Source organism: Corvus kubaryi, unplaced genomic scaffold (assembly GCF_017639235.1).
Source record: "Corvus kubaryi isolate FWS band 111438036 unplaced genomic scaffold, C.kubaryi_AGA036_p1.0 37266, whole genome shotgun sequence".
In the NCBI taxonomy this organism is placed as follows: Eukaryota; Metazoa; Chordata; class Aves; order Passeriformes; family Corvidae; genus Corvus; species Corvus kubaryi.
This window is the reverse complement of record NW_024581081.1, coordinates 8,924,770-8,950,283: the sequence shown is the minus strand read 5'-3', so window position 1 is coordinate 8,950,283 and position 25,514 is coordinate 8,924,770. Positions and strand designations below refer to the sequence as shown.

General features: G+C 38.9%; 1 protein-coding gene across 1 annotated transcript in view; it reads left to right on the top strand.

Annotated features, from left to right (window-relative positions):
* The window catches only part of NID1 (nidogen 1), a 43,768-nt gene extending 19,278 nt beyond the window's left edge, over positions 1-24,490 (top strand). The window contains exons 11-20 of the mRNA XM_042025292.1: positions 1,056-1,199; positions 1,942-2,064; positions 9,827-10,051; positions 10,678-10,850; positions 12,796-12,922; positions 17,290-17,461; positions 18,218-18,375; positions 19,686-19,809; positions 21,023-21,135; positions 22,617-24,490. Coding sequence (XP_041881226.1) covers positions 1,056-1,199; positions 1,942-2,064; positions 9,827-10,051; positions 10,678-10,850; positions 12,796-12,922; positions 17,290-17,461; positions 18,218-18,375; positions 19,686-19,809; positions 21,023-21,135; positions 22,617-22,738 — 1,481 coding nt within the window. The 3' untranslated portion in view covers positions 22,739-24,490. The remainder of the gene's footprint in view (positions 1-1,055; positions 1,200-1,941; positions 2,065-9,826; positions 10,052-10,677; positions 10,851-12,795; positions 12,923-17,289; positions 17,462-18,217; positions 18,376-19,685; positions 19,810-21,022; positions 21,136-22,616) is intronic.
* Positions 24,491-25,514: the final 1,024 nt, after the last annotated feature.

The following is a 25,514-nucleotide window of genomic DNA, read 5'->3' as shown; positions in this document are numbered from 1 at the left end:
TTAATGAATTATTTTTTCATCTAAAACTTACTCCATCAAACAAAAGTATTAATGATTCTAACAATGATGTCATTTCCTCCAGAGAAACAGAAAAAATGAGTGTTTTCAGATATGGCTCTGATAGAAGATTTTTGTTATTTCCCTGCTGACACTGTGGTAGTTTCTGTCTGTGTACTGTGATGAAAGGAAGGTTGTAGAGTCTTGTCTTGGCCCTCTGTCAACTCCTTATAAAAATTGTGTAAAGAGAGCCTCAGTGTTACAGCAGCCTCTGTTACAGCAGCTGGAAGTCTGTTCCTAGATGTACACACTGGACACCCTATTTTTGTGGCCCAAAATTTTTGTAGTATTTTACCACTTCCTATTTCAAGTACCATGGCTTCCTTTCCTGTTCTCTGACATAACAGGTAAGCATAGGCAGAGCTCCAGCAGCTTCCTGAAACAATTTGTGTGCAAAGTAGTGCAGTGCCTTCAGAGTCACTGCTGTCAGCATGAGAGAGTTATGAAAAGCTGCAGGGTCTGGTTCCAGATCTCTCCAGTAGTTGACAAATGTGTTTATCTCCCACTGAGTGAGTCACAGCTCCTATTTATTGCCAAGTGACAGCAGCCCTGGGTCAGTGCTAGGTTAGTGTAGCAGGTCATCTAAATAATTCCCAGTGCAGTGAACTGGCCACTTAGCTAACATGTGAGGTAGCTCTGTGAGATGCCTTACATTTCTTCATTCAGGACTCCTTTTCATAAATAAAGCTGGTATGGATATTAGGATCTGTCACTATGGTAGCCTTTCTGCCCCATTCTATATTAACAAGCACCTGTGAGGTGCTGAGGACAATCAATTCATTGTAAAACACTAATAAGATCTAACACCAGTGAGAGGAGAGATTTCAGGGAAAAAAAAAATCCCAACCCCCAGAGCAAAAAAGCCTCAGTTCCTTGTTTCCTTTCTCTTCTGTAATCTTTCACAGATGTTGTTCTCTCATATGAACTTACTCTGAGGCTTAGACTTTGTCAAGGAAAGTTCAGATTTTCATCTCCTCTCTTGCACATTTAACCTGCAGCTGTCGAGTATGTGGTAAACCACTGCCAGACGGGCACACACAACTGTGACATTCCTCAGCGTGCTCAGTGTGTGTACACCGGAGGGTCTGCCTACATCTGCACCTGCCTCCCTGGCTTCTCTGGAGATGGGCATGCCTGCGAGGGTGGGTAGCAACATTTATTGTGGGGCTTTTATACTCTTCACTGCACAGCTGGGCTGGTCTTTGCTGTCTCCTTGTCATGACTTAGTTGTCATTTCAAGTAGGAAATTTCATAGTTTAAATCCCTCAGGCAGGATTTTTAATTAAGCATTCCTCTTTTCCTCCCCTCACTTTTGAATTCACGCTTTAATATTTGGTCTGTAGAAGGTCCAAGATGAGATAAATTCACAAATTGCAGTAGTTGCAGCTGCAGACCTTTGTCTGCTGCAACTGTCTGCACTGTATTGATTTAGATTACTAAGGTGGTGACACAAAATGCTCAGACTACGTAAAAAAATTTACATTCTGTTTCATGTCAGTCTGAGTGCAGTGGGAGAGCAGCTTTACCTAACTACATGTTGTAAACAGGGCTAGCCAAATCCTACTTCTCTCGCTATGTTAAGCACTTTCTTTGGGAAATATGGACATATATGTCTAAAATACTGTGCGAGTTAATAATGTCTATTACCCTTTGGAATAGGAGAATGCTGAGATACAGAACCTAAAATACAGGCATGCTTCCCCCCCCGCCCCTCCCCTTTTTTTTCCTCCTTTGCATTTCTGTACTAGACATACTTCCAAAGAGCTGTCTGTGTGTCTAATCAGATACCCTAAAATAGGAGCCTGAAAATGCGGCAGGTTTGTACTTTATTTCATCACTCTGATTTGTCCATCAGTCACCTGAGATTGATCTTTTCTTTTACAGATGTAGATGAATGTCAACAGGGCCACTGTCATCCAGATGCTTTCTGCTACAACACTCCTGGGTCCTTCAGCTGCCACTGTAAGGCAGGTTATCGTGGGGATGGTTTCCGATGTGTGTTAGGAGGTAAAATTCTATAGTTCTTGAAAGTTGGACCAGAAATATAATTTGGGATTTGGAGGATATATATCTTAATTTGGTTCCCTTCTGAAACAAAGTGTCTACTGACACACTGGTGTCTCTATTCTTCTTGAGTCTTTCAAGTTTAGGACTTTACCAAGCTTTTGTCAAAACTTGTATCTTGACTGCTATCACATTTTCATGATATCCTGTTCAATGTCCCATTTTACGTTTTGGTTGTTCTATCCTCAGCAGTTTTCAGTCCCAAGCTGATAATATCTTTTGAAGTTGCCTTGTGTAAAGGTTTGACCGTGGGGGTGATTTGGTTTGCATACCTGGTAATTACATACCATAAAACATCAGGAATTGTTGGCAATTCAAATGAACGCAATACTTACAGGAGAAAAGTGAAAAATGAGACCCAAGTCATGAGGCTGTTGTCTGCAGCGTGATCTAGATGCCTACATGCCACATACAGCCTGTGGTCTAGAAAGACTACAGTTTCTAGCTGGCACTTACTTGTTTCTGTATTTATCCTGTTATTCTCTATTCAGGAGAAAGTTCTTTACCCTCACACTTCTGTTTCTCTATTGTACTTTGAGGCTTGAAGTATAAAACTCATCTTGAAGATATGCTTAAAAAAAAAAAAGAAAGAAAGGAACATTGGAGCACAAAGTAGCGTTTTTGTTTTACTTTAATTCCACGGCATGGCAAACCTATGGGTCAGCACTCAGGTTTTGTAGAATGGTGAATGCTTTCATCCAGGAAATAAAGCCTACCTTCTCAGTCTATTCAAACCCAATTCTTCTTCCCCCTAGGATTCTTGCTGTTGGGCATTTCTCAACAGACTGAAACTTAAACTGTGCAGACAAGAGTAACAAGAATATTCTAGGGCCAAAAGGAAAGAAAGGGTTTGGAGGTTTTGGTTGGGTTGTTTTTGGTTTTTTTAATAATGGACATACTTGCATAAAAGTGCTTGTCTGTGTGGCATGATATTACTACCTGAAACTTAAATATTTTTATCTTGCCTCTATATTTCCTAATTCTGAATTTCTAACTTTTTTTCCCCCCCACAATTGGATGCTCGGTTTTTAAAACCAAAAGGCAAAGGATTGTACAGAGGAAAGAAAAAAAATCACAAAGTTGTTTCTATTTTTAGATCATATTTACATGGCACTTCACCATGTGCACAGTAACATGTCATGTGAAATCACCCAGTGCTTGTAGATTTTTATATCATAGGGAAATTGTAGGAGGTTTTGAAGTGTTTAATTCTGAGGCCTAGCTTTTGCCTCTTTGTCAGTCTTTTAATATAATTTTTAACTAACATTTCATGCATGATCACCCATGTGTATTTTCATTTTAGTGCCAGAAGAATGAAGAACTACCTGGTGTTTATGACTTCTGTCAAAATATTTAGCTAACTATCCAGCTGCTAAAAACAGAATTATTTTTCCTAGAGGAGAAAATTGATGTGAATAATTTGAAGCAAATCAAACCTTAAAGTTTCCAGTTCCTCAGGCAGAATTATAGAGGCAAAAACATTGCTTTCATGTTTTCCACATGCCCTTTGTAGATGAAACGGGTGGTTTGGTAGACTGATATTTGAAATCAACCAATTAGCTTTATTACAAGGACACAATTTCTTCTGAGTATATGTGATGATTTACTTAATTGGGGTTTTTTTTGTGTTATTCTTAACACCTTTTCTTATGCAGTGGTTAGTGTGTCTCCTAAACTGATAAGCAGACGGTATTATTTGGTAGTAACTTTATTTCCTACTTATCCTGTACACTTCTTCACTTTCTGTACTCAACACAATTTTGTCTTGAACGGGGATTTTTCCGTGTCACAATATTAACAGTAGTAACAAAATATTTTTAAGATATTTTTAAGAGTTTTGTATCTACTGTTTTAGTGGGTAGAGATCTGCCAGGTTTTGTTAGTCTTCATATATACCTCACTGATTTTTTTTAATACTGTTTTGTATTAGCAGTAAAAGACAGGCTTTTAGAAACACTTGTACCAATTATCTCTGCTCATTAAATGTTCTGAGCAGAAAAACAATCTGTATAGATAAGAAGTCTCACTTTTGCTGAATTGTGACTGAAATGCAAAGTATCTGTTGCTCAGCCAGTCTGCAGCAATGGCAATGTTTACAATTTAGTGACTGCTCCCTTCTTAGAGTTAATAGAACAATAACTGCCCTTGGGGTGTCATCTGTTGCTACCGCTTTAGTGCCTCTAGAATGGATAGATCCATCAGTTAATCATTGCCAGGAGACAGAAATACACTATACTTTCTGAAACCTCCCAAAAGTAATTTAGTTTACTCTAGCACCCGATTTGTAAAGTGAGTTGCTTTGGAATAGAGATTGCAGAGGAGTCTGTATTGTATTCAGCTGTAATTAGAGACCCTTTCTTCCCCTTTTTACCCACTGAGGTTTTGATCTAGTAAGCTTCAGTGTAGTAACTGAAGTTTTTCCTGGTTGTTAACAGCATGGAAAGTTTCATTCACCCAAATACTCAGTTCTTTTTCCTGTTCTCTGTTCCAACCCATGTGTTAAATTACTTGCTTGTTTGGTGTCTTTATTATTATGTGAAACCTACTGTTAAATCTCAAAGGCAACTCTTGAAACAAGTAGACTCACAAGAAAAATGGATTTGAGTCACACACAGGGAATGTCTGTAGGAGTGGGCCAGCAGGATAATGAAAGAGTTAATGATGTTGGAATGTCCTGCTGCTCCCAGCTATTAAGAAAGTCTGTACTTCATTATTTCCTCACGCTTCATTTTTCCATTTCAAAAAAACCAGATGTCTGAGTGTTTCTACCCCTACAGACCCCAGACACTGTTTACTAAACAGAAACAAGCCTAGATTCTTGGAGCTAGGAACTCTTAAGAGCTATTCTCTGATCATCTGTGTGCAACTGGTTTCACATGAGAAACACACTTACCAGGACTAAACTGTAAGTGAGGAGTTACAAAGGAAAATGAAGGAAAAAAGGGAAGCGTTTTCATTTGGGTTTTTAATTTTTTTTTTCTCCAGCATCTGAGGACAGAAATTAAAAATGTCAGTATAAGTCTTTGAAGAAGAGAAGTCCATATATCTCAGCTTCTCATCCTTTTACTCGGCTTCCATCATTTTTAAGAGAAGTCCATAAATCATTTTCTGCAGTGTTGCTACGAGAGCATTCCTCTATGACTAAAAATACCTTGAATATTTGTATATGGCTTTAGTTTGGTTTTTTCTCCATTCTGTTTCTTTCTTCACATGTGTGATAAACGTGTACATGTATGGTTTTCATCTCATATTTCTATATTCATGCTACTTCCATTTTCATTTTTACAAATTCCATAATATATTTCAGTGACTTTTAAATTCCAGATTGCTACTGGTAATTCATGAATCAACTGGGGGAAAAAAAAAAAGTTTAAAACACATCAAATATGAATTGATTCTTCTGAAGGAGGACATATATTTCACTGAAGTTCAGGATGCACCATTCTGTGTATCTAGTCTGACTTGTACTCTGTTCCACAGGACACAAATTCTTCATCGCACTTTTGATCTCTGTTCTGCTCTACAGCTTCTATCTTAGGAGCATTTTTCTGTACACTCATTCAATTTTTCACTGTTCTTTTGAACTGTGGTTGCCAGAGCTGGACACAGTACTTCTTGAATCATCTGCCCAGCCTCATATTCTTCTCAATGCCTGTATATTCCCTGTGTATATGCTGAATTCTTATTTACATCCTCTCACAACCCCTACAGAACTGAGCTGTGATCTGCTGATAGCTTTTTTGGGTTGTAGTTTCAAAGATAGACTTATCTTTAGAGGCTTGTCTACACAGGGTATTCGAAGAAGTGTAACTTTACATTTACATCCTGTCCTTCTCATGTTTTGTGGTCTGTTTCACTTCCACAAATGATGCAACCTATAGTTGTGTATCTTCCTCTGGAATCCAAATGACGGAATCAAATTTCTTAATAAGGAAATTTAAAATCAAGACTAAGGTAATATGGGAATTTACTAAAGATACCACTGCTTCATGACATTTGACTACTGACTCAGATTATTTCTTTCAGTTTTTAATCATTTGCCAAATTAAGTGCTTAGTTTCAAAAATGATGCTGCCCTGTGGGCATAAGTAGAGCACCCTAGGAAAACACAAAGCTATTAGGTCAGAGTATTACCTTCAGCAGTTAAGCATCAACTGCACCAAAACCCAGTGAGGAGGGGTTTTACTTAATTTTATGGCAAGTGCTGGTCAGTAACGTTTAAATGCATACACTGAAAAATACTGTGACTTGATCCTGCTGTTAATGAAAGGCTGATGTCACCCCTGTTTTCTTTCACCACCAAAGATTACCTAGGTCCTGCCTTTACTGGTTGTTTCATCTCTGGCAGAATGAACTAATCCTGGTGTATATAATTTTTATCATCATTGACATGATCATTTACCTTGGCTTTCAAATGTGGTTTTCAAGAATGGTAAGAACCTCCTGAAAATCAGGGCTAGTTATCCCTGGATATGGAGACTTGAAATAGGCACGGCTTGTTTTCCATTTGCTACAATCAGGTGCAGTAGTAGATGTAACAGCACTGTTACAGCAGGTAGATGTTATTTGCTCTTGGCACTACCAGTTGTATTTAATGGACTTCTGCTTCTTGCCAATCATGAGATCAGAGGACTCTCATAATGTTAATTGTTCTGTATCTTTGAAGAGTCTTGACTGGATGAAATATTGCAGTATTTATGTTGAAGGCAGGATCACTAAGAAACCACATTTAGGCTGCTGTAATGAAGGAAATTTACTGGCTCTTAGGTTTGTGTCTGGATGCTGGCTTACAAAGTAGCCCTTGTACTACCTAAATATGTGCCATTTCTTGTTACCCTTTTCATCTAAATTGTGCTCTTAGCTCATCAAGGCAAGAAATGTGCTTTATTTGTTGTGTCAATCTCATCTTTCAATCTCATTGTCATAGCTAGACTAATTTCAGAGAGTTAATTAATGCAATTTAAAACTTGCAAAATCAGAGCATCTTCTCTTAACCTCAGTGAGTAAAAGGTATGGCAGTATAAGCAGTGTAAGCAGACTATTTATCCCAACCCACTGTCATCTGTATCCAGGATTATTGTGCCTTCATTGTTGCATAGGCTACAACACTGTACTGGGTTTCAGCTCACGGTTCTTCAGGTGCCTCTAAACTGTAAGCATAGTAATCCTGGTCATGATTCAGAGATAAGGAGAAAAAAATGGAGAATGGATTCCAAGTGCTTGGTTGAACTGTCCTTTAGTTTAGTGACTTGTTTGGTTTATAAGCTTTAATATTGGTTAAATTCATATTAGGGAGTCAAAACAAAATGTTGAAAGACAGGTTAAAGTGATTGAGTCAGCACAGATGAACATGGCAACACTGGATTTATTTCTTTTCAGAATGTCTGTTTAACATAGATTACTTATTGTACTTGATACTGTTAATAAAGTGATCAGTAATATAAGGGATTTTCATGAGCAAAGAAGTAGTAAAATACACAATTATTCCTAAAAATGAGTGACAATAGGGTATTTGCAAATACTTTTATGCAGGTAAAATTTCAGCATTGATGGGTTTTTATAAAGAACCAATCATATGCTCTGCCTTATAGAAATTATACTAATTTTGAAAATTTTGTTTGACAAGTCTCTTGACTTTAGTGTTGCTGACTGCATAAGCAGACCATTTGTGAGATTGGTCTTGATCATTGTGAGATAAGTTCTCTTCAAAAATACAATCAGAATTCCTGTATAAAATCTGAAGATATTAATGTGAATATTGTCTTGAAATTAGAACAGATACTGTTATTTCAAGTTACCGATAACACTAATATATTTTATGTGTAATCACTGGGTCCTATCTGGGACTGTATACACCCTCTTTTCCATAATTCATATAGAATATTGATTGAAAAATTGTAACCTGTTGGTATATACCCTAATTTTATGAGTTGGGAAGAAGAAAAGGATCAGCTTCTAGCTTTGTTTTTTATATCGTACTGAGGAGTTAATAGTGTCTCTCAAAGCTGATAGGAATACAATTATGAATTTTTTTCTCCACTGGACAAAAATGGGGGGGCGGGGGTAGTTTACCAATACTCTGTGTTCCCCCTGCTTTCTCCCGTGAGCAGTGCACACAATGAGAGTTTAGAATTCAAAAAAAGCTGTGGCGAAACCATCTGTTTCCTGGAATCAACATTTCTTTTACCTGCATGCTGCACAGTACACTGAATACATGAAAACAAAATTTGACACAGATAATGGAAGCTTTCCCACAGGGCCTGATTTTGTAGGTTGATTCAAGGCTCTCCACCACCCACATTAAAACTGATGCCAAGTATTCCAGTTGTTCATAGAGCTGTTCTCCAGTCATTTATATTCCTCTAATTATGTCCAGGTGCAGGAAACTTGTCCAAAGCTTTTGCTTGCATAACTAGTTTAGATAATAATAAAATTATTTATTTTTTGATTTTGTGTGATTTACACCACAACAGTCTGTAGATGCATGGGATTATCTTTTTGCTTGGCTGGGGTTGGTCTAGTCTGAGCCACACAAAACTAATGCTGTCCACCAGGCAATGTAAAAACAAGGAAAGGACTAAATGGAAGTGTAATGTTAAAGACTCTTCAGCAGACAGTTTGTGCTAAATATTTCTAAATGTCTGTGGAAATCATTGACAGGGAAAACATACTCTCCTATAATTACAGCTTTCTCTCCCAGGGATCTCAAGTGTATGGTAAAACAAAGCCAGATTTCTTTGTCTGGAGAAGGAAATACATTATTTTTATTGTATTCTTTCAATTTCATAATGTTGTTTGGCTTCTAGAAGATATATTGATCCAGATGACTTTCTCTACTGCATAATAGATAATATAATAAGAAGGTGTATATTTTAGTTCAGACTATTTTGTAAAATTGAAACATAAAGAGACAGATCCCTGAATATCCTGATAATCTGAAAAGTTTCTTTCCTCTGTAGGAAAGAATATATATATATTACTGTTCCTACAGTAGTATATATGCGTGTGGTGCAGCCAATGTGCATGTTGTGTTTCTCTGTGCTTCACCAGGGAGTAGACAACTTGTGTCTGCAATTCCTTTCTTAGATACACAAGAATCAAATGAGTGCTCAAACTTCATAACTGAACTTTAAAAACCTAATATACATCATAGTAATGAGCTGCTTCACTTCCTAAGATCTGTAGAAAATTTGGCCTCTGCCTCATGTTGTGGTATTCTCTTGTGGCTTTGAAGGGAATCTCGACTTTTTAGCATTACAAAAAAACCTTCAGCCACTGTAGGGTCTGTCTAATTTGTCACATTTTAAGGCCCATGGATAATTGCCAATGAGTAGACATCAGGTTCAAAAGTCAGACAGAATGTTCTTGTTCATCTGCCTCAAGGAGAACAACTGCGTTTTCCAGCTTCTGTTTATGACCCTTCAATGAAGGAAGATGCAGAGGACCTGTTTGTTCTCTTTTAAACTAGACAGTGAAAGATAAAATAAGTTTAAGGCAAATGCATCACACTTACATAGGGCAGACTCATTGCAGCTGTTCTGAAGTCATATGCCTTCAAGGTTTGTAACAGTGTCATGTTCCACTAGAGGTAAGAATTCTTGTGTGTAGGTGGTCAGCATATGTTAACTGTTAATGGACTGTAGTTATTAGCTAAGACAGAAATATTCACTGGGGTTTGTTTTGTTCTCTTGGTTTTTTTCCCCAGAAGTAGAAAAGACCAAATGCCAGCATGAACGAGAAGTAGCTCTTGGCAGTGGAGGTGCTTTCTTCCCAAGGGATGTGAGAGTTGGTCACTTCATTCCCCAGTGTGATGAGCATGGGAATTACCTACCCACTCAGTGCCATTCTACCAGTGGATATTGTTGGTGTGTGGATAGGGATGGAAATGAGATTGATGGCACCAGAAGCGGTCCAGGAGTTCAACCACCATGTAAGTGGCTGAAGCAGATATTTCTTGTGGGTATCTCTCTACCCGAGTGCACTGTCTCCCAAATATGGGGCTTAGTCCTTCCCTGAGATACAGCACTGACTTGGAGCAGTGAAGATTTCTGCTGTCCCAGTGGCAGTATGTCTCACACCCTTCAGTGACTCCAACACACACTTTTCCTTCAGCCAGGGCATCTGGACAGCTGTGGTAAGCTTCTGAATAAGGAGAATGTCTTCTAGTTTCTTCCTTGCCTTGAAACAGTGAGAAGCCCAGATAGTCTCTCCCTCTGGGAGCTGTAATAGCTGACTTGCCTCAGGAAATGAAGGATGTTCCTTCCTACATCTTCCTCACTTCAGCTGCAAAATAAGACAGATTTTTCTAAACATTTGAAGGAAAGAGCAATTACAGAGCCAAACATGAAAAGACCTATTATGTCAGTTGCTCCTTCTCTGTCAGACAAGGGGAAAATTTCAGAAGCTTTCTGCATCTGATTATAGTTATTAGTGTCTGCTTATAGGGCTGTTTCCTTCTAAGAAGTCTGACTGTAATTGTCTCTGCAAATAATAAAGAGCCTTGTTGTGCTGTACTAGCTAATTTTTTCCCCATCTGTTTCCTTCTCCGTTAACCAGGCCTGAGCACAGCTGCTCCTCCTGTTGTTATTGGGCCCTCTGTTCGACCAGATACGGTACCTGTGCCGCCAGGAACGCACTTGCTCTTTGCCCAAAGTGGTAAAATCGAACATGTTCCACTAGAGGGAAACAATATGAAGAAAAATGGTGCAAAAGCACTCTTGCATATCCCAGTAAGTAACTTAGTATACTCAGTCCTTATTTTTTAGAAGATTCCTGACAAAAGTGAATGCCACTGTTTGTCTACACACATTGATAATTTAAGCTGAAAACTCAATTTTTACTCTTCATTAAAATTTCAGTATGCCATCAATTTGTCACTGGAAATTCCTGACCTGACTAGTGAAAAATCTTAAACCTAACCTGTAGAAAAAATAATTATTTCCCTTTAGAGAATGGCTCACAATAGCTCGCAACACAAAATCTAATCTCACATGCCTCCAGCAGCTCTTAATATAAACTCGTCTCTATTCACACTTCTACTGACTTTCTGACTCTGGTATAAAATTTTAGGAGACCTACAATAGCAGTATTCCGAGAGGCCTTTTTTTCCATTCGTGGTCCCTCAAAGTTTTTTCCTAAATCTTAATCTATTCCTGGTTTTTTTCAGTCAGTTGTCTGCATTTCTTGGCTACACTTATATTTTTCTTTCTTTTTTTTTTTGCTTCCTTCCCCGTGTGTAGGCCCGGTGGGTGGTAGATCTTTTTCCCATGCTTCTTACTACCGTCTTGAGGATCTTTTTCCCTAGAAAATGAATCCCTGGTGCTGAGAACCTCTCTTTTCCACCACCTGTGTTACATGCCAGCCCTTTTCACTGGCAGTTTCATCACATTCATTTGTTTTGCCTGAGGCCTAGGGTTTCTGTTTTCATTCCAGTGTTACTGTATTTATAATAGATGGCAATATCAAGTAGCGTGCTGACCTCTTTTTTTTTTAATATGTATTATACTGAGTATTTAGTAAATCAAATACTGGCTAAATTACACAGATTCACTTCAGTAAATAGTACCATAAATTGCTGTGATGTAAGGGCAAAATCAAGGTTTTGTCCCTTATGTAAAGTGCTGCTGCAATAATGTAAAAAAAGTAAAATGCTGTGTAAAAAATGGTGTAATAAGACTGAAAGAGACATTATTCTGAATACTTGTCTCCTAGTCTCATTATTTACTTGACCTAGCTTCAATTAATTAATTAAAAGTATCTTCAGGAAAGAACTTCCAAGAGATAAGGTGCAATTTTTCCTTGAAACTTTCAATTAAAATGAAACTTTCAGTCTCTGCTAACAGTGTTAGCTTTGTGTTGTCTGTGTTGTATATTTGCAAAGTGACACTAGAGGTGTTTAAATTGTTTTGCAACCTACAGAACTAATGTACACTGATGAATAAGTCCATCTGTTTTGATTCACAGGTTTGGAACACCTTTCTAAGAAGTTGTGTTGCAAAAGCAGCAACAGTGATAAACTTGGGAATCCATGTACACCAATTGCTTTACCCTGAAAATCTTGTTGATTTGCCTGGAGGAGGGAGTTTGAACTCTAAACTCAAACTCCAGTCCTATCTTCTTTCCGCCTGAAAAATTGCATATAAATGTTTCTTGTTGCTGAGAATATTCTTTCCACCAGAGTGATTTATGTAGCACTTGTTTAAGCTAACTTTTCTTTTAAAACCTTACTTTGCTGGAACTTGAGTCAAATGGTGCTACATAGGAAGTGCAGCCATAATGCATGACTTGGATGTCAGTGCAAGTCAGATTTGATAGAAGTCATTATTCCCCCTTAAAGGGAAAGAATGACAGGAAAAAAGCACATGAAGGGGTAACACAGTAAGATGAAGTCGTAGAAGTCAGACAAACTATTCAGTACTAGTACCTCCAATGCTTCTTTGAAATAATGGTGAATGATGTCTGCTAGTTAAAAGGGACTTTTAACTAAAAGTATTTTTCTAAGATATTTGACAATGACTGTCACTCAATGATCTCCTCAGCCTCTCTTCCCCATTTCCCACCTTTCCTCAAGAATTTTGTTTTTTTCAGGCTTGAGACTTAAAACCATAAATTAGTGCTGCTGATGAATAATTGTTCTTTATCCCAAGCTGATCTAACTTGCTTGTTGTCCAACAGGACAAAGTCGTTATTGGAGTTGCTTATGACTGTGTGGACAAGATGGTTTATTGGACAGACATCAGTGGCCCTTCGATCAGCAGGGCCAGTCTGCATGGCGGGGAGCCAACAACCATAATCAAAACAGGTAACAGCACAAAATTCTTTCTCTTGCTACTCCCTAGGATTGGTATTAGACTTGAATTTAGTAATATGTACTTCCTAGGTGTTGCCTGAGCTGACTAAGAGTTGTGTTTATATATTAACATGGAATACCATCAGAGGGTGTCTTTGATTTTTGTTCTGGCAAGCAAGGTAGGTGCTGGATAGCTGAGAATTTGTTATATGTTGCTGCCTGTTCCGAGCTTCCCTTCCCCCTCCCCAAGACAAGCCAGGACTTGCCTCTGCCATATGCTCTGAACGCCTTTGTTCCAAGCGCAGGCAAAACCAAATGTAACTCAAACTCTTTAGCAGTGTCTGATTGGCCAGTTACCCCAGGTCCGCCCCCAGTCCGCCCCTTTACCCTTCTCCAAATAAAAGAAGGACCCGAGAGGGGACCTGCCCTCTTTGGCTTTGCAATCCTCCTGTGAACGTCTGTAAGTCTGTCTCTGTTTGAAAGCTTCTAATTGCAGGAATTAGGCAAACCGAAGGCTATATTTCTCCCTCTTTGCTTCTGCTGGTGGTATCAGCTTTGCAGCTACCATTTGCCACTTTCAGAGCTACTGAAATGCCAGATTGCCCGTGCTACCTCTCTAGGCTGCCTGAGGCTTTCTAAGGCATTGAACTACAAGCCTAGCCGGTAAAAAGCTGTGAGTATTCCACAGTTATATGCAGTATTTTTTTCTCCTAATCTCTGCCTGTCAGCTGCCTGCTTTACTGAGAAAGGACTGGTGAGCATGGAGGTTGGAGAGAACTCCTGCTCTCTCTTCCTTGGCTTGGGGATCAAACAGCTGAGAAGTTGTTAGAAACCATTTCAGCTGTGACTTTTCCATGACTTCCACTCAAGTTGTAACACGGAAAGTAAAGCCACCTTGTTTGGTTTTTACCCTTTGTAGTTGTTCAAGGATTTGAGAATTAGACTAGAGTGTATTGTGGAGTTAGTGCTTATACCATTTATATCTTGTTCTTACACTCTTTCCTTCAAGACTGCTGATCACTGCAGTCCATGTTCATTTTCATTAGAAGGGTTAAGTGCAAGCCCATGCATCTTGGATATTAAAACCTTTTATTGAGTGGAAAGGGCTAAGGGGAAGACAAGTTTAGAGAACAAAGTGAATGGTTGGGGGAGGTGTCATTAAAAAAAAACAACAGCAAAAATAGCTGGAGGCACAAGTTGCTTGTGCCCTCAGGATCCTAGAACACCGTTGAAGTCAAGATACTAGAAGAGATCACCTTTGCCTTGAATCCTTTGCATCCATTGTTAAAAAACTTATTAAATTACTTTAGAAAAATGATCAACCAGTTATAAAACTCTACAATAACTTTGGTTTAGTTTTCTTTGGGTGTGTAGAGAATCACTGCCTGGATTTTGTGGTTAGGAATAGTCAGTTTGTGGATATTCCATTCAGGCTCTTAGGGACAGCAGATAGATGGGGGTGACTTGGATCCTACCATTGTCCTAGGAAGGAAAAAGGGACAGCTTAAGGCCATCCCTAACCATTCCAGCAATTATGGAGCTTCATATTTCTGTACCACTTGATGGCTGAGGTATTTTTTAAGGCTTCTTTTTTCATCCCAAAATATTTAATGTGAAAGGGACTCTAACCTGTAGTGCAAGCACGCGCCTGTGCAACTTAGAAACTCTGCAGGGAAAAGATTTTTGCTTTGCACTATTAGTGAATTTTTTCAGAATCTGCACTTTTAAAAATGGGGGAAATTACTATTGCTAAAAACTTTATATGGATATAAATCTGTCTAATGAGAGTGTGTAGGCATTAAAATTCTTGCAACGTATCAAATGTTGGAAAATTTTTTGTGAAGGCCTTCAGCTAACTTTGATTATTTAAGATAATTCAAGATGCTTCAATGCCACATGGAAACCTTATGGGTTTTATCTGCTATGAAAAACATTGTATATATGAAGATATCTCATGAATTCTGTTCTGTTGTTTGCATAGGATGTGTATGCTTTTCCTGAAGAGACTGGGAGAGATGTTGCACTTCATTTTTTGTAGGTTAATGAGCATTTCAATAAGGATTCAGACCAAAATAATATTGAATATTCAGCATTCAAATGGATATCTGCTAGGCATGCCAAAATTGAAACTTTAAAATTTCATGAAATAGGAAAATATCTCCCCATCAGAAGACTCATGTTTTGTTTTGATCTTTGCCTTCTTCCTCCTGTGAGCTCCAGCTGCTTTCTTCAGTTCATGTGTATTTTTGTGGAATATACTGCATTTTTGGTTGAGTTTTTTTAAAGCTCTTGTGATCCAAGTTGTGCTGCATTGCAGAAATGCTGTTTAGTTATGGAGTCCCATCCAGTTCTCCTTTATCCCTGCAGCTGTATAGGCTGTGGAGGCTTTCTTGGCTCTGCAGCTGTGGCAGCAGGTTAGGAAGGAGAGCTTTCCTCTGTTGTACTTGCTTAAAGTCCTATCAGCTGTGCATGGCTGTACAAATCTGCCCTCAGGGACAGAGCCTGTGACTGTATCGGGCCTGATGACAATACAGCAGAAACATATTTGTTCCTCTGGAAAGATGGGTGATTAATGAAGCCTTTAAACATTCCCTTACCCCTCCCTCCATGTGGAACAGTGTTTTCTGGCTCATTATCAACCACACAGAAGGGACATTTGCTTTAGACTTCTATAAATCTCCTAACATAGCGGACATAAGGTAATTGAAACAAGGAAACTGGTCAGGGAGCAGGGGCTCCTGGGAATCAGTGTCAGCCAATCTTTTGCCTGCTACTGTCTTCTGTTTCCTAAAAGAGTCTGGGAGCTCCTCCATTACCATTTAGTCAGTAATCTTCTGATGCCAGAGACTGGGGACTGTTGCCACCACCATCTCAAAATGAGGCCACCCTCAGCAGACTCTGCCATCAGCAAGAGTAGAAACACTTGAAGATCTCAAGTATATGTGAGGTGGTTTCTTGCAGACAACAGGTTTAGCTCTACAGAGGCACTTAGAGAAATAAAGCTGGTAATGTGAAGTCAGTATAACTGAGTCAAAGTGGGCCCAAGAGCCCTCAGGAGGAGTAAAGAAATGCCTGATTAACATTTACTTTCTTGGCCACCGCCCCTCTCCTCTGGGCATGAGCTGTGAGTCAGAAACAATGAGATACATCTTGTTTGTTCCTTTCCACCTCTTCAGCAATTAATATAAATCTAAAATGTCATGTGTGGAGATTAACTGGTAAATGTAATCCACTTGAGTGGAAGAGCAGAGGATGCTTACACTATTGTGCAACTCTTATTCACAGCAACATCACAGTAGCAAATTCTAGAGAGTCCTACCCGATGTTCTGGGCCAAATGCCTTTTCTCCAGAAAGGTTGCTTGTGTCACATACTGGTTGTTTAATGGCTGTCAGTGAATAAACTTAAGAATTAAAAGAAGGCTGACAGGCCACATTCCATCAGTGTGTGGATCAGCATTTGAAAGGTGCTTTTTTTCAACAGCTGGCTGGTATAAAGGGTCACTTCACCTCTTTCATGGAGTGACCATGTACAATTCTTTCCTTTTCTTTTGGAGCTGAAATTGAACAGAATTTGATTTTTTTTTTTTTTTTTTTTTTTACTTGTCTTTGGCTTCCTTACATTCCATGGCCTGCCTGCTCTTTTTCAATGGAACCTTGAAAAAAACAGAGCAGATTCTCATAGTGGCTGAATTAGACTTTATAAATTTTTTCTGCATCCTGCATCCAAGTTAGAAATTACTAATGCTGAAACACTAAGGTCATTATCTGCTATTTCCTGTTGCTTTTGGAACAACTAACTGTCCAAGAAAAACTGTGAGCATACAGTACTAAAATGTGTTCCAAGAAGAATTGCTCTGCAAAAACAAAGATCTAGATCTAGATTGTCATCAGTTAATGTCATTGTCTCTAGTGTTTAGAGTTTGATTTCGTTTAATTGCTGCATCAGGTAAACTTAGCATAAATTCAGTTTTCAGAGGGGTGCCATGTATGCCAGTACTAAAGAGGGAGAAATATTAAGGGTTGTAAAATCCATTTTATGGCCTTCTAAGGAGGGTAGAATAAGATTCTGACACTATCTGCTGTTCATTTCTCTGTTATCAGCTCTTTCTATGTCTGCCCCTTCGAGTAGAGTTTCTGTGTGTGGCAAGTTTGTTCCGTATGGAACTTTTCATTCTATGTCTTTGTGAGAGTTTTGTGTATTTAAACTTTGAGGTAAAATGCATGTTCCTCTTCCAAGTGGTATAAAGTAGCTTTTGTTGAACCTCAGCCAGAATAGTGAAGAAAACTTATCTTAGTTAAAGGTTACCCTTATGAGGTTGATACAGTGTATTGGGAATAAATATAGTGCCTAGGAATGTTTTTCTCTGTTCTCCTGCAGACTTGGGAAGCCCTGAAGGGATAGCTGTAGATCACCTAGGTCGCAACATCTTCTGGACTGACTCGCAGCTGGATAGAATAGAAGTGGCCAGGCTGGATGGGCGCCAGCGTCGCATCCTTTTTGACACTGGTTTGGTGAACCCCAGAGCAATTGTCGTGGATCCTGTGAGAGGGTATGGATTTGTTGGCAAAAGATATGTGCAAAGCTCGATTTTATTTATTTGATTGTTTAACAGACTGAGGAGAGACCTGTGCTCCATGCAGAACCCCTCTGAGGGACTTCCATCTTACAGTAAATCGTGTGCATGTTAAGGAGTAAACAACAAAGGTGCCATTGAGGGGCCATGCAAATTCTCAGGCACAGAATGTACATCCAAGGAAAAAAAAACCCACCACTAAAAAATGGCTATTAATAGTAAAACATCAGAGAGTTAATGGCTCTCTCTGGGGATCTCCCCTGAGGATAAACTACTCTGATTCCATTGTGTGTTGCTTATTTGGTACACCAAACAGAAAAATATTGTTTTGAATGGATCTCAAATGTATGCCAAATGCTCTTGCTTTAGCTTGAGCAGACATGATGGGAGGGGAGATGCAGAACTCAAAATGTAGATGTACATTTTGAATGGCTCTCAGAACTGTTGCAATATAGGTCTTTTTGGCTGGCATCCTGATCATAAGCTAAACAATGCAGAGAAAGCATTTCTTCTCATGTCTGTGCTAGCTCCTATTGTTTTAAATGGAAGTATATTTGTTACATTTTTACTACACTTTTTTGACTTCTGTATTGAAGTGTAATATGGCCCTTCTTATTTATTTAAATGACTTAATGGCTGTGTGTTACTTTTGTGTTCTTAGCATTTTCTTAATTACAACAATCTTTTGAGATTAGTCCCTGTCTTAACTCTTGCCTTTTTCTTCTTCCTAAGAAATTTGTATTGGACCGACTGGAACAGAGAAGCTCCTAAAATTGAAACTTCATACATGGATGGCACAAACAGAAGAATTCTTGTTAAAGATGATCTTGGGTTACCAAATGGACTGACATTTGATCCTTATTCCTCAATGCTGTGCTGGGTAGATGCAGGTAAAGAGGGGCTAAAATGTTTCTTCATAACAGTAGTAGTGTAAGCATGTCCAGTCCTGAAATTATGCACAACTATAGCTTTTGGCTTCGATGATTTATTCATTGCTATTCACATGTGACTGTGTGCAAGCTGAAGGATTTCAGTTCTGATCACAAAACTTTCTAGGAATGCAACAGATCTATGTCTGCATGTCTTGTATGTGGCTATTTTTTAGGTAGTGCTTAGGGCTTTGTAGAAGTTGTTCATTTAAGACTAGGGGAAAACCACAGATTTATCTAACCTGCCTTACAGAATGCTATCCTGGCACTATCGTTCTAAGGCCTGAGGCAAAATCTGGCTTATATTTGACTGAAGCAAGTCTTGAAAAAGCAATGCACCCAAAAGATAAAGAGATGAAAGTTCTGCCACAAGCCCATTGTTAGTTTTGTGACAGTGTCTTACCAGTGGGTGGAGGGGAAGTGTACTTTTAATTCTCACGTAACTTTTATCTTTTTTGGCATCTTGCTGTCTTTCACCCTATAGACTCGCAGAGATGTCTTCCTGTGGAGGTGCTTTTACACTTCAAGTCACCTTTCAAGTTTTGGATAAACTAAAATTGTCAAGCTCCCTTTTTCACTGTAAAACAATTTCTCCAGCTTTCAAATGTATCTCCTTCTCCTATCCCTAGTTACTTTAACTCTCTTCCTTTCTTGTTCTCACATTTGCATCTTCTCCTTTTTGTCTAATTCTGAAACCCATTACTTAGGAGAAACCTACAGGTGTTTACATTTTTTAGCAGTCTTCCCAGCCTGCAGTAGTTTTGCCAGACCTTTTTGCACCCTATCTGCATTTATGAGTTGGATGTTCTTCCTGCAGCGTCACCTTCATGGCCCAACCTAGCAAACATTTTGGAAACATGCTCACCAAGCAAACTTTGAAAAAATCCCCTCCAGGGGAGGTGGAACTAGTTAAAGGCTGCAGTGTCCCTCCAGAATGGAGGAGGCCTTCTGTCAGCTTCCACAGCAACCTGGGGATGCTGGTATCCGTAGCAGGAATCTCAGCTTGTGAGCACTGGTCATGGTTGCATGGGACATCTGTGTTTCTTTAACTTCAGTGGTGTGCTGAGTAGCACTAGCACCGGAGTACTTATCCGTTCAATTTTTGGCACATGCATACATCTGACATGGAGGAAGGCTTTGATTAAACAGCACACTGAAAGATTTCCAGGACTTTCTACCCTGTTCATGCTTGTATACTTGTGCTTGTCTTTCATCCCTGATGAGAGCTCTCTTGTTCTGATTCAAAGGCTTAATTGTTTCACTACATCCAGGTACCAAGAGGCTGGAATGCATGAACACTAATCAGCTTGGTCGACGAAAGATTGTTGAAGGGATTCAGTATCCTTTTGGTGTTACAAGTTATGGGAAGAATTTATACTATACAGACTGGAGAAGGTACATTATCTGCTAAAGAAATTGTGGAGTACTTCACTCTTTTTTTTTTCCCCTGGTAGAAACCAAAGTATATACTGCATTTCTCATGCCTGACCTCTCACACATTCCTGTTTTGTTGCTTTCCTGGCAATAGCTGATGCAGGGTGGAGTGGATATGTAGAGTTGACCTATTGGTGCTGCCAGTTAACTGAGTTTTCATTTTTTAGCACAGTGATTTGTCCTTGAAGAAAATGCTTTTAGCACTGAACATTTTTGGGGAAGGAGTGGGCAGTAACTTGTTTCTATTACAGCTGCTGTATTGTAGAGAGCAGACATTCATCATTCTTGGCTCTCTGTGTCCTATATTATATGAATGCTCAATCAAAAATGAGGAAAAAAAAAGTGTTCACTATCTTGATGAGACTTTCTTTACTGCAAATTCTCTAAAACCTTGCCATACGAACAAGACTTTGAGGTTTACTTTAACTTCAGGGAAAAAACCCAGTCCCTGCATTTTAAAATAAGTATTGTTCCTTGATGTAAGTGGTTGCGTGGGCTCTGTCAGCAAACTCTTACCCAAATGCCTCTAGCAATTGCAGCAGGAGTAGCTATTACTGTGTGTGAGGATTTCCAAGTTAGAAACTAGCAAGTGGGAAGTGGTATTCTAGAACAGGGTTGGGGAACAGCGTGCTACAGGCCTGTCACTTGACTGCCCTTTTATACTTTGGAAGGAGGGATTGCTTATGACTAGCTGTATTCCTTCTGGAGATCAGGCTCCACCTGAAACACATCATTGTCCATAATTGTTATGCTTAATAGCTGCAATGTCAGCTATACCACATTACTTGTTAGAGGGGCAGAATGTGAAAAATGTGCCAAAACTACTAACACATGCATCCCTCCTGTACAGGGACATTGTCCTGCACTGGAAGTATCTTCAAAATTATTAAGGTGTCTCCCTGATAAATTTCCTAGCTTCCTAGAGTGAAGGTCGTAACATACTAGGTTTACCCAGGAAAGGTGATGTCTTGGAGGATTTTACTTCTGGTATCTCTTCCTAATTGTAAAAAAGAAGCAACTTCAGATTTTCTCTGCTTTTGGTTTTGTTTGGTTTTTTGACTGGTTGGTTGGTTTTTTTGTTGGGTTTTTTTGGAGTTTTTTGTTGTGCTGTTTCGTTTTCTCCAGTACTTTCACCTTCATCTCACTTCTGTATATTTTCTTCTGCATATGGCAGGGATGCTGTTGTAGCAGTGGATCGCACAATTTCGTTAGAAAATGATAACTTCCAGCCTCACAAGCGCTCACGACTCTATGGAATCACCACAGCCTTTGCTCAGTGCCCAGGAGGTAATCCAGATGATTCTCAAGTTTTTACAACTGTGTAACACCTTACTGTCCAAATGAACTTTGTAGCACCTCCCATTTATAAGCTGCCAGCTGGTTTAGACAGTGAAGAACTGGTTAGTGCTTAGATTTCTGTTTAGTAAGAAATTAAAAGCTGCCTAAATTCTTTTTCATGAAAGCAGTTGTAGTTGCCACATGAAACCAGAATTGGAGGGGGAGAAGGGACCGTTTCTGTCCTTTGTGAAAGGACACGTGTATGATTAGGACGAGCATCTGACCTGTCAAAAATGCTAATATATCGTCTTCTAAATGGAATGCTGTATTTATGGCTAGGGCCTTATTCACTTATTAAGTTTAAACTACAGAAATACTACGGTCTTCCAGATGTCCTTAATGAGATCCAGTGTTTTTCAAAATGGAATGTTCAGAAAACAGCAGGTGGTAGAGTGGCTGGACTGAGCTGGCCATTCTGCTCTGCTGAATGTTAAGTTTTTCAGATACGCTATTGAAAAGAGGAGAGAGAAAGCTGATACCCTTGAAATACAATTCAGTTTTTTGAAGCAGTATCATTGTGCATTTGTGTTGTTCTTAGCAAATCACAGGAGAAGCATTTTCTGTTTTTTATTACAACATGGCTGGAATTATAGGAGTTGTGCTATTTTTACTTTAGGACTAAAAAACCTCCTTAGGATAGTTTCTCTTCAAATTGCTTAATATATGTAATAAAAACCAATTTAGTGGAAGTTTTGTCTCAGAGTTTGAAAATACATACAAATGTCATAATTAAGAAATCATTTATGTTGTTATTACTAGTTGATTTACATATCCATTTTGGAAGGCAGTGTAAAATTAAACAACATTGTGTGCTCTGAGTAGATGCTTATACCTATAATATTCAGAACCTTGGTGTCATTTCTTTCTTGTCATATGTCTATTTCAAGTGGTTTTCTGGGTGGATGCCTTTCCTCTCTGAACCCCTGCTTTTGGCACTGACTTCTCTTTCATTTTACTCTTTAATGTTAACATTTCTCCAACCACCTGATTTATTTTTTTTTGTTTTCATGGATCATTCCTCTGTTTTTGTATGGTTGGTATCTGAGGATGATGTTCTGTAGCATTTCGGACTTTGTCCCCACATGTTGCACTTCTCTATTTACTCACTCACTGTCTCTTCATTCTAATATCTGTGACCATGTGGCCAGTTTACAAAGGGTATTTCAGGAACAGCCCAGTTGATTCATGTTGCCTCTTTCATTCTGTCCTGATATCTTAATCTTTCTTTGATGTGAATGTCAAGTTGACACAAGGGATATGGTGACTCTTATCTCCCCAAAGCATAGTTTTCTTTTACTCCTAATCTCATTATGGCTTGTTTCCCTAGTGTAGCCATAAATCTTAACATCTCTTGTATGTGTCTGTTTCAGATTTTATTGTGGGTTTGCATTTATTTTTCTCTAAGGTTTTGCATCTCTGTTTTTTTCCAGGACATAACTACTGTACAGTGAATAATGGTGGTTGTACTCACCTCTGCTTGGCTACCCCAGGAGGCCGTACTTGCCGCTGCCCTGACAACACGGTTGGAGTAGATTGTATAGAAAGAAACTGAACATTAAAATAAGCTTTAGAGCAGCAGACACCTTTTGGAAATGTGCTGTAAACAACTCACTCCTATCAATGCAATCAGGCCCTAAAGATAAGTGCTCCATGCTGCTGACAGCAAGCCACAATGCACATATGCAGACACACACACACACACACACACACAGAGGCAGAGGCTGTTTTGTAGCAGTTAAGCAAGACAGGTTGGGTCCAGCTTCGTGTTATTCCTTGTAATATTATCTCTTTGCTTTTAAAGGTAAATGTGGAGGCCTTAGTTGCATCTGCCCAGGCGAAGGAGGATGTGTCTCTTGGCAAAACTGTAGTAACAAACACAGAACAGAGTAAAGAGAGTGGAACTACTCAAATCCTGATACTGAGTTGTACCTTGGAGTATGCAGCTATCTGCAGTTCTGCAGTTATCTGCCGAAGTGGTGTGTTTAGGCCCCCTGAAAAAATCAGGGGGTCCAAAGGATGAACAGATGAGGGGGAATACCCAATAATAACACATATTTAATGCCCAGCCACATCCTTCTCACTACCAGTCCTTTCACTTCAAAAACTTAATCTCAGCTTTTGACTTTTGTATTACAGAAGTACTTTATCCATGTGTTGTAAGGATTATCATTCTCACCCTGGCTCATGTGATCCTTTCCTACAGCACATAATTTGTTATAGATAATCAACACTACTTAGTGGATATATTTGAAGCTTTTGTTAGGTTTTAAGAGATTTTTTTTCTCTTCTGTTTGAGGTGGATTCCTGAGTAGTTCCCTAAAATTCACTAAAAAAAATTTAGATATTTTGAACAATTGCTGATAGTTCATCAAGGAATGGATGTTGATTCATTGGGAGACAAGTGGTTTTAAAGAGATAGACAGTCACATTTGTTTTCTGAGAGGTTTTAAAATAGTATTTCTACATTTGATTCTATAAGCCTCAAAGTGGTCACTGAACTCTCTCTTAGCAACCCTTCTTCTTTAGCAAAACATGCCATGCCTTTTTGTAGACCATAAGATACCATGGCAATTAAAAATCTGATTTTCAGAAAGCTCACCTCTGGTTTGGTGCTTAAAAGAATAAAAGATAGTGATGCCCCATTTATGTGCCAGTGTTCAGTAACAGCAAAAAGGTGTTCAGAAAATCAAAGCAAAATTGATATTTTCATCATCACCAGTAAGTTTGGAGAGGGAAAATCTAAACGCATACTCATGTGTCAAATTAGCAGTACAAATCTGGGAGTGAAGTTTGATTTCCCCAGTGTGTGTTGGGAAAGAAGCTTGCCTGCAAACCAACCTGTAGCAGAGAAAACAGGGCTTGTGAGGCTCCTGCCAAAGCACATTTCACTGTGTCATGATCAGAGCAGTAAGCTACATCCCCATTTCCTCATTCCCTTTTCAGACACAACAGTGACAGTTTAAAACAGAGCCAGTTCTGAGTCTTAACTGTGTGACATCCTCCTCTTTAATTGTATATTTATCATAAAATAACAAAGCATATAAACATTTTAAAGATCTTTTTGTATAACTTTTTATAACTTTTAATTCATTCTATTCATACACTTAATCAGGTATGTCTTACTGTAAATATCAAAAATTTGTTGAAAGGAAGGTGCTTGATAACTCTTTCTCCAGAAGTATTCACATATCTGGTGAAATATTAAAGTTTACACTCTGTACAGATATCTACAGTACAGTCAATAAAAATGGTTGGTTTTTATTTTCTATAAAAAAGAATGTCATGCCTGCAGAAGGAAGTGAAATGTGGTGTCTCAAATATGTTTTCCTGTTGAGTTCTGGGTTTTAGCTAACTCTCATGTCTAGTGATGGTACTTCTCTTCAACGATGCAGAATCATAGGGGAAAAACTGCTGTTGGGCCTTTTGTATTCTGGAGACAGTAGGATCCTTCAAAACAAATACATGAGAGTGCTTGAAGAATACAGAGCTTTCTCTGTTTCGATGCAATCTTTTTGCTGGTTGTAAATTCTTGTTTAGCTTTGTCAAGTAAGCATAATTCAGTTATCCCATACTTCAGACTCCTACCTTAGTGAAAATGTAGGACAAGGACAAAATTTAAAGGGGGTAGAATTTATCCTTATGCTCAAAAATGCCCTGGTACTGGGTTTCTGGGTGACAGGGTGCTTTGCAAGGAGAGAACTACTGGGATCTAAAGGGTGGCATTTGGAGTTACAGCAGGAGATTGAGGGTGATCTGTGCTGGGGACTGCACATGGAACTGGACTGTATGCACAGATCTACACAATGTTCCTCTTCATGCATTATGATGGTTATTAATTTACTAAACACTAGTCAGCTAATTGCATGCAAATCAATGAGCAATGACAAAGATGTCAAGGAAAATACACCTCAGCAGACCTTCTAGTGTTGATGTGTGAACTTCTGAGCAGTCTGTAGCAGAAAGAGAGAAACAATATTACTGTGGACTGAGTTTTTAGACTGAGTAACTCAGGTATCGTATCTGGGAGTAGGTAGCACTAAACGAGGGGAAGCTTCAGCAAATCCATGTCAGTGGTGTAGATGTGGCAGTTTGCACTTCAAAGTTTGCACAACTTCAGCATTCCAGTCCCTAAAAATGAGGAACTTTTAAAAAGCTCTAGCATCATGTTTTGTTTTTCTTCTAATGCTTGTTGCTAACTTCAACTGTTGTAGCTCAATGCCAATGTGCAGCAAGGGCAAAGCTGTTCCCTCAGGGAAGGGAGGCCAGCAGAAGCCATGGCTTTTCCAGCAATGGACCAAATGAGGCAGACAGTGCCATGAGGTAGCTGG